Source organism: Sceloporus occidentalis, unplaced genomic scaffold, assembly GCF_023333645.1.
Source record: "Sceloporus occidentalis isolate IW3139 unplaced genomic scaffold, rSceOcc1.0.p SCAF_2, whole genome shotgun sequence".
Taxonomy (NCBI): domain Eukaryota; kingdom Metazoa; phylum Chordata; class Lepidosauria; order Squamata; family Phrynosomatidae; genus Sceloporus; species Sceloporus occidentalis.
In genome coordinates, this window is record NW_028316982.1 from 8,619,653 (window position 1) to 8,639,180 (window position 19,528).

General features: G+C 45.7%; 1 protein-coding gene across 1 annotated transcript in view; it reads left to right on the forward strand.

Moving 5' to 3' along the window:
* PSMD2 (proteasome 26S subunit ubiquitin receptor, non-ATPase 2) overlaps positions 1–17,426 on the forward strand; it is a 40,597-nt gene extending 23,171 nt beyond the window's left edge. The window contains exons 11-21 of the mRNA XM_089508690.1: positions 5,045–5,172; positions 5,254–5,341; positions 6,283–6,445; positions 8,204–8,305; positions 8,397–8,542; positions 9,555–9,638; positions 11,431–11,599; positions 12,995–13,089; positions 15,067–15,193; positions 16,296–16,414; positions 17,085–17,426. Coding sequence (XP_089364816.1) covers positions 5,045–5,172; positions 5,254–5,341; positions 6,283–6,445; positions 8,204–8,305; positions 8,397–8,542; positions 9,555–9,638; positions 11,431–11,599; positions 12,995–13,089; positions 15,067–15,193; positions 16,296–16,414; positions 17,085–17,267 — 1,404 coding nt within the window. The 3' untranslated portion in view covers positions 17,268–17,426. The remainder of the gene's footprint in view (positions 1–5,044; positions 5,173–5,253; positions 5,342–6,282; positions 6,446–8,203; positions 8,306–8,396; positions 8,543–9,554; positions 9,639–11,430; positions 11,600–12,994; positions 13,090–15,066; positions 15,194–16,295; positions 16,415–17,084) is intronic.
* The last annotated feature ends 2,102 nt before the right edge of the window (positions 17,427–19,528 follow it).

Sequence of the window (19,528 nt, forward strand, 5' to 3'; positions counted from 1 at the left end):
GGAGAGAGGCAGGCATGCTCCAACTGCCTGCCTGAAGAAGAAAAGCCCTCCCTTCAGCCACCATCTTGAGGGGGAGAGAGGCAGGCTAGCTCCAACTGCCTGCCTGAAGAAGAAAAGCCCTCCCTTCAGCCACCATCTTGAGGGAGAGAGAGGCAGGCGAGCTCCAACTGCCTGCCTGTAAGAAGAAAAGCCCTCCCTTCAGCCACCATCTTGAGGGGAGAGAGGCAGGCTAGCTCCAACTGCCTGCCTGCAAGAATAAAAGCTGTCCCTTCAGCCACCATCTTGAGGGGAGAGAGGCAGGCTAGCTCCAACTGCCTGCCTGAAGAAGAAAAGCCCTCCCTTCAGCCACCATCTTGAGGGGGAGAGAGGCAGGCAAGCTCAAACTGCCTGCCTGAAGAAGAAAAGCCCTCCCTTCAGCTACCATCTTGAGGGGAGAGAGGCAGGCGAGCTCCAACTGCCTGCCTGTAAGAAGAAAAGCCCTCCCTTCAGCCACCATCTTGGGGGGAGAGAGGCAGGCAAGCTCCAACTGCCTGCCTGCAAGAAGAAAAGCCCTCGCTTCAGCCACCATCTTGGGGGGAGAGAGGCAGGCGAGCTCCAACTGCCTGCCTGGAAGAAGACAAGCCCTCCCTTCAGCCACCATCTTGAGGGGAGAGAGGCAGGCGAGCTCCAACTGCCTGCCTGGAAGAAGAAAAGCCCTCCCTTCAGCCACCATCTTGGGGGGAGAGAGGCAGGCAAGCTCCAACTGCCTGCCTGCAAGAAGAAAAGCCCTCCCTTCAGCCACCATCTTGGGGGGAGAGAGGCAGGCAAGCTCCAACTGCCTGCCTGGAAGAAGAAAAGCCCTCCCTTCAGCCACCATCTTGAGGGGGAGAGAGGCAGGCTAGCTCCAACTGCCTGCCTGAAGAAGACAAGCCCTCCCTTCAGCCACCATCTTGAGGGGGAGAGAGGCAGGCTAGCTCCAACTGCCTGCCTGAAGAAGACAAGCCCTCCCTTCAGCCACCATCTTGAGGGGAGAGAGGCAGGCGAGCTCCAACTGCCTGCCTGTAAGAAGAAAAGCCCTCCCTTCAGCCACCATCTTGAGGGGGAGAGAGGCAGGCTAGCTCCAACTGCCTTCCCTTCAGCCACCATCTTCAGGGAGAGAGAGGCAGGCTAGCTCCAACTGCCTGCCTGAAGAAGACAAGCCCTCCCTTCAGCCACCATCTTGGGGGGAGAGAGGCAGGCATGCTCCAACTGCCTGCCTGAAGAAGAAAAGCCCTCCCTTCAGCCACCATCTTGAGTGGGAGAGAGGCAGGCTAGCTCCAACTGCCTGCCTGAAGAAGAAAAGCCCTCCCTTCAGCCACCATCTTGAGGGAGAGAGAGGCAGGCGAGCTCCAACTGCCTGCCTGTAAGAAGAAAAGCCCTCCCTTCAGCCACCATCTTGAGGGGAGAGAGGCAGGCTAGCTCCAACTGCCTGCCTGCAAGAATAAAAGCCGTCCCTTCAGCCACCATCTTGGGGGGAGAGAGGCAGGCATGCTCCAACTGCCTGCCTGAAGAAGAAAAGCCCTCCCTTCAGCCACCATCTTGAGGGGAGAGAGGCAGGCTAGCTCCAACTGCCTGCCTGCAAGAAGAAAAGCCCTCCCTTCAGCCACCATCTTGGGGGGAGAGAGGCAGGCTAGCTCCAACTGCCTGCCTGAAGAAGAAAAGCCCTCCCTTCAGCCACCATCTTGAGGGGGAGAGAGGCAGGCAAGCTCAAACTGCCTGCCTGTAAGAAGAAAAGCCCTCCCTTCAGCCACCATCTTGGGGGGAGAGAGGCAGGCTAGCTCCAACTGCCTGCCTGCAAGAAGAAAAGCCCTCCCTTCAGCCACCATCTTGAGGGGAGAGAGGCAGGCTAGCTCCAACTGCCTGCCTGAAGAAGAAAAGCCCTCCCTTCAGCCACCATCTTGAGGGGGAGAGAGGCAGGCAAGCTCAAACTGCCTGCCTGAAGAAGAAAAGCCCTCCCTTCAGCCACCATCTTGAGGGGAGAGAGGCAGGCGAGCTCCAACTGCCTGCCTGTAAGAAGAAAAGCCCTCCCTTCAGCCACCATCTTGGGGGGAGAGAGGCAGGCAAGCTCCAACTGCCTGCCTGCAAGAAGAAAAGCCCTCGCTTCAGCCACCATCTTGGGGGGAGAGAGGCAGGCGAGCTCCAACTGCCTGCCTGGAAGAAGACAAGCCCTCCCTTCAGCCACCATCTTGAGGGGAGAGAGGCAGGCGAGCTCCAACTGCCTGCCTGGAAGAAGAAAAGCCCTCCCTTCAGCCACCATCTTGGGGGGAGAGAGGCAGGCAAGCTCCAACTGCCTGCCTGCAAGAAGAAAAGCCCTCCCTTCAGCCACCATCTTGAGGGGGAGAGAGGCAGGCTAGCTCCAACTGCCTTCCCTTCAGCCACCATCTTCAGGGAGAGAGAGGCAGGCTAGCTCCAACTGCCTGCCTGAAGAAGACAAGCCCTCCCTTCAGCCACCATCTTGGGGGGAGAGAGGCAGGCATGCTCCAACTGCCTGCCTGAAGAAGAAAAGCCCTCCCTTCAGCCACCATCTTGAGTGGGAGAGAGGCAGGCTAGCTCCAACTGCCTGCCTGAAGAAGAAAAGCCCTCCCTTCAGCCACCATCTTGAGGGAGAGAGAGGCAGGCGAGCTCCAACTGCCTGCCTGTAAGAAGAAAAGCCCTCCCTTCAGCCACCATCTTGAGGGGAGAGAGGCAGGCTAGCTCCAACTGCCTGCCTGCAAGAATAAAAGCCGTCCCTTCAGCCACCATCTTGGGGGGAGAGAGGCAGGCATGCTCCAACTGCCTGCCTGAAGAAGAAAAGCCCTCCCTTCAGCCACCATCTTGAGGGGAGAGAGGCAGGCTAGCTCCAACTGCCTGCCTGCAAGAAGAAAAGCCCTCCCTTCAGCCACCATCTTGGGGGGAGAGAGGCAGGCTAGCTCCAACTGCCTGCCTGAAGAAGAAAAGCCCTCCCTTCAGCCACCATCTTGAGGGGGAGAGAGGCAGGCAAGCTCAAACTGCCTGCCTGTAAGAAGAAAAGCCCTCCCTTCAGCCACCATCTTGGGGGGAGAGAGGCAGGCTAGCTCCAACTGCCTGCCTGCAAGAAGAAAAGCCCTCCCTTCAGCCACCATCTTGAGGGGAGAGAGGCAGGCTAGCTCCAACTGCCTGCCTGAAGAAGAAAAGCCCTCCCTTCAGCCACCATCTTGAGGGGGAGAGAGGCAGGCAAGCTCAAACTGCCTGCCTGTAAGAAGAAAAGCCCTCCCTTCAGCCACCATCTTGGGGGGAGAGAGGCAGGCTAGCTCCAACTGCCTGCCTGGAAGAAGAAAAGCCCTCCCTTCAGCCACCATCTTGAGGGGAGAGAGGCAGGCTAGCTCCAACTGCCTGCCTGAAGAAGAAAAGCCCTCCCTTCAGCCACCATCTTGAGGGGGAGAGAGGCAGGCAAGCTCAAACTGCCTGCCTGAAGAAGAAAAGCCCTCCCTTCAGCCACCATCTTGAGGGGAGAGAGGCAGGCGAGCTCCAACTGCCTGCCTGTAAGAAGAAAAGCCCTCCCTTCAGCCACCATCTTGGGGGGAGAGAGGCAGGCAAGCTCCAACTGCCTGCCTGCAAGAAGAAAAGCCCTCGCTTCAGCCACCATCTTGGGGGGAGAGAGGCAGGCGAGCTCCAACTGCCTGCCTGGAAGAAGACAAGCCCTCCCTTCAGCCACCATCTTGAGGGGAGAGAGGCAGGCGAGCTCCAACTGCCTGCCTGGAAGAAGAAAAGCCCTCCCTTCAGCCACCATCTTGGGGGGAGAGAGGCAGGCGAGCTCCAACTGCCTGCCTGCAAGAAGAAAAGCCCTCCCTTCAGCCACCATCTTGGGGGGAGAGAGGCAGGCGAGCTCCAACTGCCTGCCTGTAAGAAGAAAAGCCCTCCCTTCAGCCACCATCTTGGGGGGAGAGAGGCAGGCGAGCTCCAACTGCCTGCCTGTAAGAAGAAAAGCCCTCCCTTCAGCCACCATCTTGGGGGGAGAGAGGCAGGCAAGCTCCAACTGCCTGCCTGCAAGAAGAAAAGCCCTCCCTTCAGCCACCATCTTGGGGGGAGAGAGGCAGGCGAGCTCCAACTGCCTGCCTGCAAGAAGAAAAGCCCTCCCTTCAGCCACCATCTTGGGGGGAGAGAGGCAGGCATGCTCCAACTGCCTGCCTGGAAGAAGAAAAGCCCTCCCTTCAGCCACCATCTTGAGGGGGAGAGAGGCAGGCTAGCTCCAACTGCCTGCCTGAAGAAGAAAAGCCCTCCCTTCAGCCACCATCTTGAGGGGAGAGAGGCAGGCGAGCTCCAACTGCCTGCCTGTAAGAAGAAAAGCCCTCCCTTCAGCCACCATCTTGGGGGGAGAGAGGCCTGTTTTTTTACTTTGTATTGTACTTCCTGTTGTACACCGCTTTGATCTACTTTGGAAAAGCGGTATATAAATAAACATTATTATTATTATTATTATTATTATTATTATTCAGAGTTAGACCATAGGTCCATCTAGTGTGGTATTGTTACATTGATTTGTAGTATCTTTTCAGGGCCTTCAACAGGAATTTTTCCCACCGCTTTCTCAAGATGGCAGGGACCAAACACTTCCATGTATGAAGTGTGTTCTTGTCACTGAGGGGAATTGTGGAATGGCTGATGCTGTTTGGTCAACCCTGAAGCATGCTAATCATAAAGCCTAGCCTTATATTAGCAGGATAGTATATTTAACACTCTGCAGTGGGGCTAGATTCTGTAACACTTTGGTTGCAGTTGCTTAAGTTAGGTGAGTGATGTGATTGCTTCCCATGCCAGTTTCATCCTTTCTTCAATCCATAGCCTGAAATTCAGGTACTTGAGGTAAAGATGCTTCCTCCCACCAGTAACCCGATATGCTCATGATGTAGATTGCTAGTGGTATAAATCTGTTCCCTTTTCGCATGAACACCTCACTTTAAGACCCTTACTGTGCAAAGTGTTGATTGTCTTATATTTTGTTTTACTGGATGGTATCCTCGCTCACCCCAATTTTTTATTTTCATTTTATTTTATTTGTATCCTGTAGTCAGGGGCTCTCCTGGCTTGTGGAATTGTGAACTCCGGAGTAAGAAATGAGTGTGATCCTGCTCTTGCGCTGCTCTCAGACTATGTACTGCACAATAGCAATACCATGAGGATTGGTGCCATCTTTGGGTAAGGTCCTGCCCGGGCTTTCCTTTTCTTCTTCATGGAATGTCCCATGGGCCACTCAGATGACATGGTGCTCTCTTGCAGGTTGGGGCTGGCATATGCTGGGTCCAATAGAGAAGATGTCCTCACTTTGCTGCTTCCTGTGATGGGTGATTCCAAATCCAGCATGGAGGTGAGAGAGTAGTGTTACAGCCATCTTATGCACAGGTTGCCTGCGTCATCAAGAGGGCATGTTGAATGGAAAGTTAGAGTAGAATTGCAGCTTCTGGGGTTCAGGCATAGAGTTCTTCATTGTAGTTAAAGGCTCAGAGTGGTAAACCTCGTAGAAATTCTGGAGCCATGGGGAAGAACAACATTTTTTCAGGTGGAGGAAAGATAGAAATTTTCAGATAAAGAAAATGCAATATTAACCTCTTTGTGCAGTGAAAATAATTTTCTTAGTTTAGGAACATGAAATGCTTTATGTATACCTTACTTAGCTTGGCATATATATCTCTATATATATAGATATTTATTGTTTGAAAGAAAGCCAGTGCTGAACTAGGACTTTGGGAGACCAGTGTCCAAATCCCCACTTGACCATGGAAACCCTTGACAAAAACAAAAAAAATTAAAAATAAATTTATAGTATAGTAAAAGCAAATAAATAGCAACTATTTTCAAAATAACTAAACAAATAGTCATTATTTTCTAAATAAGCTGTTATTGTTGCATGCCTTCTGGTCATTTCTGACTTATGGTGACCTTCAGGTGAATCTATCACAGGACTTTCTAGGCATGTTTTGTTCAGAGAGGGGTTGCCTTTGACTGTTTACCTTGAGAGGTGCTCTTAAGTAATGGCCGAAGCTATAAAAGGGTCCCTAGGGGAAATAATCAGTTTATTTTTATTTATTTAAGGGATTTATATCCCACCTTTCTCTCAAAATGGGATTCATTCAGTTGCCAGGGGGCTCTTTCCTTTGATGCCTCACAGATGGTCATGTGCGGCAGAAACCAGGTGCCTTGGCCCTTCAGACACACCCTTGCCTTGCAGGTGCCTGGGTAATCCTTGTGTGCTCTTCTGCAAGATATACCCAGCTGCAGAGGTGGTTGTGACTTGAGCTTCCTCCCTAGGTGGCTGGCGTGACAGCCCTGGCTTGTGGAATGATTGCTGTGGGCTCCTGCAATGGAGATGTCACCTCCACTATCCTTCAAACCATCATGGAGAAGTCTGAGACAGAGCTGAAAGACACATATGCTAGATGGTTACCTCTTGGCCTGGGCTTGAACCACCTAGGTAAGCACACTGCTTAAGTTTGTGGTTTTAAAATGGGCACTTATGTAATGGGAAAACAGGATCCTGAGTGGAGCTTAGAAAAGTTACCTTTTTGGACTACAGCTATAGTTTTTCCAAACTTTGCTCTATAGCCAGCTCCCAATGGGAGGCATTTAAGGTAATAACTCTTCTTCTTTTTTTGCATGTATGGCAGATGGGTATCAGCCCTGCATTCTCTTTTGGGTACCGTTTCTCCCTCTGCCCCTGAGTCTGGAAATGGGGCTGCAGGTGTGTCATGGCTCCCTTTCTTGGCTTTTCACAGTGAAGACACAGCTGTCACTGTACCTCAGGGCCATTCCTGGGCTAGTGTCCCTGCAGTGTTGTGTTGAGGCATATTGCCACACTTGAACTATTATCGTCAGGAAAGACATTTTATGAAATAGATGCTCTTCTTTTATCACAGTGTTCTTTCTCTAGACAGAGAAAGTGTTGATAGAGCTGTCTCTGCTAGTCATATAGGATTATACAAGGCTTTCCACAGCCTGGAGGGAGTGAGAGGGCGGGTCCAACACCATCAGGACTGCCCTGAAGGGACAGAGCCCTCCCTCCATGGCCAACTGTCATCGTCCAGACTGGAGGGGGTGGGTAGGGGCTAATTTTGTATTGCAATTTTTATTGTACACCGCTATGATCATTGCGGAATAGCGGTCTATAAATAAAACATTATTGTTGTTGTTGTTGTTGTTATTATTATTATTGTTATTATTTCTATTAGCAACACATTCCTTACTGCAGCAGGGTGGCTAATTTTAATTCAGAGTTTCTTAGGTTAATTATTTAACCTAAATGTATCACCTAGTGATTTGAAATCTGCTGCTTTCCAGCCTAGATTTTACTAATGGATTGTTCAACTGTTTGTTTGAAACACTTTCCAATTGCCCCACTCTATCCTGGGATTTTCTCTGGTTAGGATCCAAAACCATGAGCAATTTTTGGCCCCTTTTTTTTAGCTTCCCTGTTCCACTCATAGCCTACTGAGAGATAAATCCCTCCCCTCATGCACATCTGCAAGCAGATGTGTAGATCATCCTAGATCACAAAAAAAATTGCAAAAACATTTTTAATTGAAAAAATGCAGAAAATAGAATTATTGGATTGCAAACAAAAGTCTTTTTCACACAAGACTGAGTTGACACTTGGGAAAGGGCAAGATATTGTGATTTGCTATTTTTTATAGTTATTTGTAGCAGTTGCAGATGGGAGTTGTGGAAGTCCAGACACTGTGCTTGGTGGATGATGTTCTAGTGTTTCTCTTGATGAGATACTCACATAAGGCTTGAGTCTACCTGGAGACTGTTGCTTATATAGCCAAAGAGATAGCTCAATGTGTATGTGTTGGAGCAAAAACAACAGAGGCTGTTGTGGGTCCTTAATATTTGAAGAGATTTATTGTAACATACATTTCATGGAACAGAGTCCTCTGTATCTGTGGAAATATACATCTTAAAGGTGAAATAAGACATTCTTTGTTATTGTCAGAGCTTTGAAAAGTTAATTTTTAATTATAGCTCCCAGAATACCACAGGCCAGGCTGGTTGGAGGGATTCTGGGAGGTGCAATCCAACAAAAGGTATAACTTCCCCGTGCTCTGATTTTGTTTAGATCTGTTAGGTGATAAACAACTATATCTTTCCCTGTTCTGACTCTTCAGGTCACAAATCAGAAACCTTTGTTTTGTCTTGAGGCATTTCTGTTATAGAGCATCCCTGTTTCTTACAGGAAAAGGTGAGGCCATTGAAGCAATTCTGGCAGCCCTGCAGGTGGTGTCAGAGCCTTTCCGCAGCTTTGCCAACACACTCGTGGACATCTGTGCCTATGCAGGTCAGTCTGGGCTGAGCTTTGTTTGTATTGCCTGAGGCCATAATAGAGGCCCCTTCCCATTTTTACACAGTGTCCTGCCTTCTTCCTCAAGGGTCCGGCAATGTGCTGAAGGTACAACAGCTTCTCCACATTTGCAGCGAGCATTTTGATTCCAAAGAAAAGGAGGAAGAGAAAGAGAAGAAGGAGAAAAAAGATAAGGAGAAGAAAGAGAATTCTGCCGACATGGGGGCCCACCAGGTAAGCTGCAGGCTTCCAGATCAATTGACAGGCAAAGATTCTCTCTTTTTCTCTCTTTCACCTATGGCAGAGGAAAACAGAGAAGGTCCCAGGTTCATCCCCAGGTATCTCCAGCTGAATAGCACAAGAGTAGGTGATTGGAAAACCCTGAAGAGGAACTGCTACTTAGAGCAGATAAGACATATGTTAGGTGGGCTGTTTGATTTGCTGGCTTCCTCCTTCTGGTCATGTGGCACTGGGAACAAAGTATTCCAAAATCCAGGTTATAAACTTTAAATTTCATTAGCAATACAAATAGGTACTTCCTCTGAGATCCAAGATGTCTCTGTCCCTTGTGAGGTTGCAACCTCCTTTGTTAGGCAGAGAACACTGAATCTTTCAAGAGAAGTCTCCATGCTATTGTAATAGGAAAATTTTAGATGCAGTTTTGGTAAAACATGCCGAATGTAGTTTCTGCTTAAAAGTTTAGTAAAACTTCCGGCCCTTAAGGATTATGAAGACAATTTTCAACAAAACTTCAAGTGCCATGGGTAAGACATGACTGAGATTACGGGGTTGGAGCTCCAGTTATGGTACATATTTTCACTTTTCTGTCCAATTTTGTTGCTGTGCTTATTCTTTGGGGTTCTAGGCTGAAAGCTGAAATAGAATTTTTTACCATGTATGTTTACAGCACACTAATCTACAATGAAATAACTGGGGACAGTTGCTCAGAGCTTAAATTTTGCACCTTAATGACTAAGATACTGAGAATGTTGCATCTCTGACAAACTCCTGCATTTGCACAGAGCAGTTATAGAATAAACAAAGAACTGGAGCTGGACTGACAGAGAGCTGAGTGTTGGCTGGATTGGAATTCCACTAGGAACATCTCCACCAAAAAAAAGGGAGGCATGCTTTGTTGCTAGTTGTATCTAAGCAGGCTGAGATGCCACCCATGGCATTTGGGGGAATCCCTGTGTATCCTGTCCCAAAGGGTCCTGTGATCTTAACTGTCTCTCTTCTGCTGCAGGGAGTAGCAGTCCTGGGAATTGCACTCATTGCTATGGGAGAGGAGATTGGGGCCGAGATGGCGCTACGTACCTTTGGTCACCTGGTGAGTGTGATGGTGTGGGGAGCCTACTGTTTTGAGGGCAAAGCTTTTGGCAGCCTGGTACAACAGATGGTCTTCTGTCAGCATCTGGAGTAGCAAACTCTGAATGTGCCTGGTAGGCCCACTCTTGCTAGAATGGCTAAACTTGTTAGTGGTTAAGGAATCCAGATAACAGTTTTTCATAGCTTTAGAAGAAAGGCAAGATGAAATCTAGAATTACTAACTGGTCTGGGATCAAATTCCTACTTGCCCTCTAACATGGTCATGAGTCAGTTCGTAAGGTTGAGCAAACCTTAGCCAGTAAGTCATACCAAAAGAAACTTTATTAGAGCACAAGTGCTTGCCTCCCCAAATGCTGTCTATGGTAATTCTTGGTGTTGTGAAGAGAAGAGAAATGGGAAAGTGTTCAGGCCTTGTCTCAGTTGCTCAGAGCAAGTCATATCCCCAGAGATTACTAGTGAACTAAACCAAGGAACTAAGTGTCTACAGTGGATTCTGTATCCTTGATAATGTAGCTGCTTGTATCAAGCTGTGTGGAACTTTAATAAAGTTCCAAACTAGAAGGTTTGTATGCAAGTGAGAGAACAGAGCCAGAAGAGCAGAACATAGGTTTGCCTTCCTCTGCCCCATTACTGCATTCCTGTCTCAGGATCTATGCTTATATGTTACTTGGTATTGGTTCAAATTGTAGCTCACACCCACCATATACATTCAGTGTCACACTGTCAGAAAGATGAGGGGATTCTCAACCAAGGAAATATTGATGTTGCTGCTGCCCCTTGCCCACCCATGCCAGCCAGCTAACCCCTGTGCAGGATGTGAGCTGTGAAGCTAAGCACATTACCTTCCTGACAGTTTAGGTGCTGGTTGGGGCTAGGGTTGCTATTTGAAACGACAACGCTTTGAAGATTAAAAAAAAACAGTACCAACCAAGATTTCAGCCCTTCATTTCTCATGTGATAAGCTGAGTGAATGCTGTGAGGTCATATTGTGGACTGCTAGCTGATTCCAAGGCATTCAAATGCTAGTTCCTGTTTCTGTAGCACAGCCTTCCCCAACTTGATGCCCTCCAAATACATGATACTGTAAGACCCATAAACATTCCTAGTATATTCTACATTGTAAACCCCCTTGTATTGGGATATTAATTATGTATTCGGAACACTAAAATCCTGTGCTATTTGAGGGCTTAGCGAAATTGTAATCCAACATTTTGGAGTGCACCAGGGAGAAAGGCTGATGAAGTAATTGGATGTTCTCTGGGGACTGTTTGACCTCTGATGTTACTTTGACAGTTGCTTTGCCTCTTATTTATTCCACATAAGGACCCTGACCTTTCACTATTTATTAATTTCCCCCCAAAGTTAGGCAAGTTCTCGTGTTCTTTAATTACAATCATGAAAGTAACACAAGTTCCTCAAATAAAACTATAACTGGATGAGTAGCAGTTGTTCTCTGTTAGGCCAAACATATCTCTGGTGAAGAGGTGTATCTACAGCCCCAACTGCAACTAATTTAAAAATGAAAACAAACGTTTGCAATTTCTTCTTTGCAATCTGTTGTAGGCTTAAAGCCAATTAAAGCCAGTTGAAGAGATTATCAAATTACCGATACAAAAGAAAGATGGGTTTCTTGCCACATGTGCATAATGCAAACTTAGAATAACATAGAACATGTTTGTTCGTGGAAGGTTTGTTGAAGCCATACTGTTGGAATACACTGTAGAGCATGCAGTGCTCTGCAGAGGCTGTATCAACGCACCACTTTGGGTTCTAACATTTCTTTCTTCCTGCAGTTGCGGTATGGAGAACCCACTCTTCGTCGAGCTGTGCCCTTAGCTCTGGCTCTCATCTCCGTCTCCAACCCCCGTCTCAACATCCTTGACACCCTCAGCAAGTTTTCCCATGATGCTGATCCAGAGGTGTCCTACAACTCCATCTTTGCTATGGGCATGGTGGGCAGTGGTAAGCATCCATCTGGGATCTTGGGCAATAGTGAAGTCATGGTGCTGTGTATGAATAGGGAGTCCTTACAGTTCAACTCAACTGATGCTCAAGAGACCCACAATACACAGTTGTGGTGTTTAGAATGCAGAACTAATCATGTCTCTCAACCTAGGGATGTCACAATATAGAATGCAGGTCTGAGCAGAGACACAGAAGAAGGTCAGGAGTTTCTTAAACCATTGTATCTCACATCAAATAGTTCCATGGAGAATAGAAAAGTTTTGAGACTGTTTATGGAGAGCAGGGCTGAACTGGAAGCTGAGCAATGTTTGTTCCTGGGTCTTTCTTCTTTGAGATCTTATAGGCGAGTATCGCAATCTCAAGTGTCTTATTGCCTTTTTAATTTTATTTATACCACCATTCTCCCAGCACAGGATCCAAAGCAACACACACTGAGTTAAAAATAAGTACACTAGGGGGAAAAGGCACCTGCAGGTTGAGGCTGAAATTCCAAAATCCAAAATACTCCAAAATCTAAAATTGTCCATGTAGATGACTGAGATGGTGACACCTTTGCTTTCTGATGGTTGTGTATACAAACTGTTTCATGCACAAAATTGTTAAAAAATATTTTGTATAAAATTATCTTCAGGCTATGCTTATAAGGTGTATATGAAACATAAATGAATTTCATTTTTAGACTTGGATGTCATCTCAAAGATAATTTCATCATGTATATGCAAATATTCTAAAATCTGAAAATATCTGAAATCCAAAACACTTTTGTTCCCAAACATTTTGGATAAAGGAGACTCAACCTGTATTTGATTCAGAATTTTTTTAAAAATTGAATATCTGTTAAAATACTAAATAACAGTAGTTTAAGAACACATTAGAACATAGTAAAAAGATAAAGGCATATGACACCCCATTAAAAAGATTTTTTGGCTACTGTAACTTAAAAGCCAAAGACCTTTTAACGTCTCAAGACCAATTGAAAGCATTGGCTCATCTTGCTTGGTATTACCTGGCAGCAGGGTTTTAGATAGGGAGCTTTTCTTAGCCTTACCAAGAGGAGTTGGAGATTGAACCCTGGATCTTTGGGGCTGAAAATGTATGCAACAAAACCAGATTACAAGTGCATGGCTTGTAATGCTCATTTACACCCTCAGTTCAATGTTTGCTCTTTTGCTTTTTAACATGACTTAAAATCATAGACTAACAAAGCAGAACTTCTGGATTTTTCTGCATTTGAGCTGAAAGGCAGCATCCCTTCAGGTCTCTTTTAAGTATATTTTGTGGAGTGCCCCCCCTTTCCTGGATTTACAACTCCCTTTTCAACAGAAACCTATGTGGCATCTTGGCTTTCTTTGCTTAGCTGGCCTCCTGATCACATCTTTCCTTAATCTTCAGGTACCAATAATGCCCGTCTGGCAGCAATGCTGAGGCAGCTGGCACAGTATCATGCCAAGGATCCTAACAACCTCTTCATGGTGCGATTGGCTCAGGTAAAAGTTCATCCAAGCTTCTGCTGAAGAGTTCAGAAATGTGTATGTAATTTATGTAATATTGTGAAATTCAGAGTTCTTTGACATACACATGCACAAACCTCCACTCCACTTCCTTTTGTGGTTTTTTTAAATCTTCTCCAAAGTGTAAAACACTTCAGAGGGCTCAAATTCCATAATTAAATTGCCTGAGGTATTTTTTGGGGAGGGGGACCAAGAAAGGGCAGGCTGATTGTAGCATGACATTATTATAAGCCACAAGGTTGTGAGTCTGATCTGAAGGGTTCCAGTGTCCACTCAGCCTTCCATCCTTTCGTAAGTCAGTAAAATGAATACGCAGCTTGTTGGGGGCAATTGGCTTACATATTGGAAACTGTTTAGAGCAGGAGTAGGCAACCTTTTTGAGCTGGGGGCCAGGTTGCTGTCCCTCAGACAACTGGGGGGCCAAAGCCAAAAAATAAATAATTAAATAATTTTTTTAAAAAAAATTTTAAATAAATAAATAAACCAGGACAAATGTAGGACAAAATTTTCAAATGGTGGACACTTTTCTAAAAAAAGTGGAGGACACACGAAAAAACTTGCTGATTTTTTAAAAAATGTTAATATAAATGCATGTTTCTGAGGCTTCTATAGACAATTGCCCCAGCGCGCAAGAGGCCAAAGGCCCCAGCGGCAATCGGCGGCAGGACCGGGCTGGGGCTGGTCCCAAGGCCTCGCCGGGCCGCAGGTTGCCTACCCCTGGTTTAGAGAGTGCTAGTTCACTGATAAGCAGTATAGAAATATACTTGCTGTTGCTATTATTTGTGATCTGTTGGCAGACAACTCTCTAAACTCATTCCGCTTAAGATTGCTACCTTCACTGTTACTGTTCAAAAGATCCACAGTAATTTTATAAAACCAATAATGGTGAACTGTAAAGGGGATGAGAAGCTGTAAATGGAACAGTAATCAGTTTGTTTTGCTGCTGATCTGCTGCTACCTGACCTACTAAAGTTTTTCCTTCTTAAAAACACTGTTTTTTAAGTTAACAAGTTGTCCAGTAAAATATATGGTTGTTGTTTGTAATATTTTGAAATGGTTGTTGTGCCTTATACAATAAACTGTTGTTGTAGACTAAGGATAGCACATACTACAACCACGATAAAGCAAAGCAAAGGTATAGCAAAGATGACACTTTGGTGTATAACACCTACAGCAAAACAGAATAGTACAGAGTTCTGGGGAAAAAGCTTGAAAAGGGATAAATGGATGGAGATAGGCCTGCCAAAGGCTACAAGTCCTGATAACAAAATGCTAATTTCAGTGCCACCCTGTCCATGTGTGAACTTTCCTTGGTTTGGGTCACTGACAGAACATTGAGCTAAGCTAAGTTAAAGCAATCTTTTGGTTTTGTCCAGCCTGGCAGTTTATAGTACCTTTTCCTTTCTGTTCTTTTTCTTAATCAGAGTGTATTGTTGTCTGGGAGTGACAGGAAGTTTAGGAGCTTCGCCATTGTTCTTGGCAAATAGGGGCAGGATACAGACTGCCCAAAAAGGGCGGCAGTAGACATTTGCTGCGTGAGGGAGCCGCAGTGGACAAACCGCTTGGCTCCCTCGTGCCGCAAAAAGAACCCGCGAAAAGCGGGTTCTTTCCGCAGCGCTGTTGTGACGCTGCAAGGCACCAATGGCGCACTTGCAGCATCACAAAGGCGCCAGGACATGTGGATGCTACACGTCCGTCACATCAAAATGGTGGCACCCGTATGTATAGGGCGACGCCATTTTGACGCTCTCGTCACATGCGAGGGGCGAGTCGCGTCTGGAAGTGCCACCCCTCACACGTCTATCCAGCGCCAGGGTTGAGCACAACTTCTTGCCTGGCTTTCCTCCAGGCAGCACCTTAGCCTTTCCCTTGGCTTTGGAGACAGAGATCAATTTTCTGACCCTCGGTCACAGACTCCTGCTTCACCAATATGTTACTCTTTTTGCTTTGCAGGGCCTGACACATCTTGGAAAAGGAACACTCACCCTCTGTCCTTACCACAGTGATCGGCAGCTCATGAGTCAGGTGGCAGTGGCTGGCCTTCTGACTGTACTAGTGTCCTTTCTGGATGTGCGCAATAGTAAGTATTTCTCTTTCCTTTTGCATATTATAATCAACAAGTCATGCTAATGTGTATGGGGTATTGTATTTTAATGCTTTTTAATATTGTTGCAATCTGCCTTGATCTCATTGGAGAGGCGGGGCATTTTATTATTATTATTATTATTATTATTATTATTATTACTGGCAGGCTGTAAAATTTGCTCCTTTTCAGTGATTGGAGCTGGGAAGCACATGCTATTTGGGCCAGTTGAGAATGACATCTGTATATTTAAAAACCCTAGGCAAGGAGCATCTCCTCTTCTGTGACTTACTGACGAAGGGTTTTGGGCTGTTAACAAGCCATATATGTTTTGTGTTCCATTTATCTACTTGAAGTGAGTAAAGACCCTTGATCATCAAGACTGAGTCAGGGATATTTTGGATGGATATTACTCTGTACTTAAAACTATGATTCAGTCAAGGGATGGAACAGGTTATTTATGTATTTATTTCCCACCTTTCTCCTGGTATGGGATTTTTGTTGATGTTGTTGTTGCCCTCAAGTAGTTTCTGAGTTATGGTGAGCCAAAGGTGAACCTATTTGTTCAGAGGATATTTATTTATTTTTGCCTTTGACTTCCTCTGAGAGAATGTAACTTGCCCAAGATCACCCAGTGGATTTCCATGGCTGAGTGGGGATTCAAGTCCTGGTCTCCAGAGTCATAGTCCATTCACAAAGCACTGCACAACACTGGCTCTCTTTTAAAAGCAACAACAACAACCCTAATTTTCCTGTTCCGTGCCTTCTGGTTCTGCATCATGGTGATGAACAGACTTCCTCAACTAGAATTTGTTAGTTAGACAAGGGCACCTACAGATTGATCCAAACACTGTAGGTCAGTAGTTAGTAAGGCTTCAGCGTCCTCTTGGAAGGAATCTTAAATGACATGCCACAGGACTTCATTAAGAGTGTAGAGGTTTTGCTGCTTATCATATCTGCAGATGGCACAAAACTAATAAGAATATTTAGCACTATAGAAGATAGGACCAAGATTCAACACAATTTAGGCAGATTGGAACACTGGCTGAAAATAAGATGGGATTCAACATAGACTCTGTTATCCTCCTTTCTCTTCTAGTTATCCTGGGGAAGTCACATTATGTGCTCTATGGCCTTGTGGCTGCCATGCAGCCGCGCATGCTAGTCACTTTTGATGAGGAGCTGCGTCCCCTGCCAGTGTCTGTGAGAGTGGGTCAGGTAAGTAGGATCAAATATCAGCTGGGAATAATGGGAAGCCAAACTAGGGAGGGGCCTTGCTTTACTTGTGGGATATTATGAAAGCTGGGCTTTGGTGTTTTCAGAGGCTTGTGGCCAATTATGGGTAGCCTTCACTGAGAACAGGAATATGAGAGTATTCTATTTCCTTCCTTCCTTCCTTCCTTCCTTCCTTCCTTCCTTCCTTGGAGACTCAGACCAAGATAGGCAACGTCTATCACTTGGGCTGCCCCCACCATTTTTGGATTCTGAAAAATACCTCCCAGGCCGTGAACAATTTCATGGCTGCCCCCCACCCCTAAAAGAGCCCCAAATAATCAAGTGCTACCTGAAAGCTAGTAGGAATGCACCTGGGCATTTGTAGGCCCATTTCTTTTAGGGTAGAAATGCAGCATTGCAACAATTCTTTCAGGGCCATATGGAGGACAAGGGTCCCCATTTTTCAACATACTGTGTATTTAAAATGGTAATTGAATCAACAGGTGAAATAAAGTGGTGGCTCTGTCATGGGGTAGCATAGGTAAAAGCAACTTAATTCTTAATTTACGTGGCTCAGATAGTAGTAAGGAAGTTCTGACCTTAACGTGTGCTTGTGTGTGTGAAAGGAGAGCAGCAGACTGCTTCTGTATCTAACTTCTGGCCTTCTTTTCAGGCTGTAGATGTGGTGGGCCAGGCTGGGAAGCCAAAGACTATCACTGGCTTCCAGACTCACACAACACCAGTGCTTTTGGCCCATGGTGAGCGAGCAGAGCTGGCCACAGAAGAGCACATACCAGTCACACCCATTTTGGAAGGCTTTGTTATCCTGCGCAAAAATCCCAACTATGATGTTTGAATTGCCAGTGGTCTGGGGGTGGGTGGGTGGGTGGAAGGGGGTAGCGTTTGGGAGTGTGTGAAATGTGGCACTGTGAAGAAGGACCGCCTTCTTCTATTATTATTTTTTTTTGTTAAAAAAACTGTTTGTCCTAGAAAAATAAACTGACTTCCAAGTAAACATGGCTTCTTGTTTTGTTTTATGGACAGGAGGGCATCAGAACAGAATAGAGGCAGCCAGAAAACCATTTACAGGTTATAACCAGGAAGGGTAGATTGTAAACTAGTAGGGCCTTTTCTTCCAATTTCCTTAGGCCCATATAGCAGGTTGCCTGCAGTCAAACAGGTACAACTGTCATGGGGACAAGGTTATTAAAAGGGTTGTACAGCTGGCATTCTGGCTGGCTGAAGGAAATGCCCTATTTTCACATTAAAGTAACTGGCAACAACTAGGGTACTTGAGAGAGAAGTGTTGCTAGAGAATATGTACTAGAGGCATCTAGATAATGAAGCTGGGCAGGAGATCAAAGTTTTGACCACTAGAAGATCCCTAGGTCTCAGCTTGATTTAATTTCAAAGTCAGTCCACAAAGCCAGCAAAGTTTCTAACTTGGTGGCTTGCAGGGGTCTCTAAAAATGTCATATTCTTGTCATCATTCTTCTCCATTTCTGTACCATCCAGTATGATTACACAGAAGAATATCAGGTTGCCCAGCAAAGAAGCTGAGCAACTCCAGAGGGGATACAGCTACAGAATAAATGTTCTTCCAATTTCCTTACTTGGGAAATGAGCAGTAAGTGTAGGGGTTTGTGTGTGGTGATCATAAACAGACCATTGAAATTGCATTCCTCACCATGGGAAGGTATTTGGGAGTGAGACACTAAGAGAAACAAGGATCTGAATGGGAGCTAGGGAACTGTTGTAGCTTGGTTTATGTTGGGTTGAAATTCAGGAGCAACCTACTCTATTTTGTCAAAACAATTCTTAAAGCTTAAATTCCCCTCCCCCCCCCCTCACCATCCCCTTCTCCTTTTGTGTTGTGTCTTTTAGATTGTAAGCCTGAGGGCAGGGAACCATCTATTATCCCCTCTGTTGTAAACCGCCCAGATGTCAGTGATTGGGCGGCATATAAATTATTATTATTATTATTATTGCTACCTTACAGTATTTACCCTGACAAAGTATGAAAGCAGTTCCTAGAAGTTAATCACTGGGCCCACCAGTATGCATAGGCATGCACATCCCAACAGGTGGTCTTATGGATAAGAAAATTTGTATATGGTCTCTGGGTGTTCGCTGGATATATGTTTGGCCCTCCAACCCTGTCTGAATTTGGTGTCTATGAGCTGTAGTCATTCACTGAGGAAAACTGGATCCAAGCATACAATGAGAACCAGTGTGGCAAAGTGGTTTGAGCATTGGACTATGACTCTGGAGGCCAGGGTTTGAATCCCCTCTCAGCCACGGAAACTCACTGGGTGACCTTGTGCAATTCACACACTCTCAGCCTCAGAGGATGGCAATGGCAAGCCCCTTCTAAAGAAACTTGGCAAGAAAACCCTTACGGGTGCCATAAATCAGAAATGACTTGAAGGCACATAATAAGCAAACACTGAGGCCATCACCTTCTTTATTCCTTTTTACTCATTACACTCTTCTTGAGATTTAGAGCCAAGAGTTAGAAGAAAAAGCTTTCTTTCTATACCAGTGCTTCATATGGGCCAATTATGCACAGGGAAGGTTACACTACAGCACCCTGTCCTGAAGTGTTAATTTTCTGTACTCATTTCCTCCACTAGCAGTCTGAAGTGATGTAGCTTCAGAATAGCTTACATGTCTCATTTGTTCTTAGTGTAAACCACTAATATAGGCCACAGTAGGCTACAACTACAGTTGACAAGCATCAATGTGAAGAAGTCAGTATATGTTAACCAACAGATTTAGTAACAACCAACTTGGGTTGTTGGTTATCAGGTATACAACTGATCAATTATCCCTTGAGATTTAAAAAACATTTATCTGCTTAAAACAGTACACATTGGGTCAGCCTTGGTGGATCTTACTGTGACCTCTGTGATGGTAGTTTGGGCAGGTAGGAGTTTCAGGTTAATAACATCTGGAAGGCAACAAATTGCACACACACACACCAGGCCAAGAAGACTCCTTATTCAACAACTAAGGTAAATTTCTTATGTCAAGGTAAATTTCTTTTAAAATGACATTATGGAGTTGGATGTCACAAGAACATTACATTGCCAACAGAGAGATATGTTGTGCTGATTA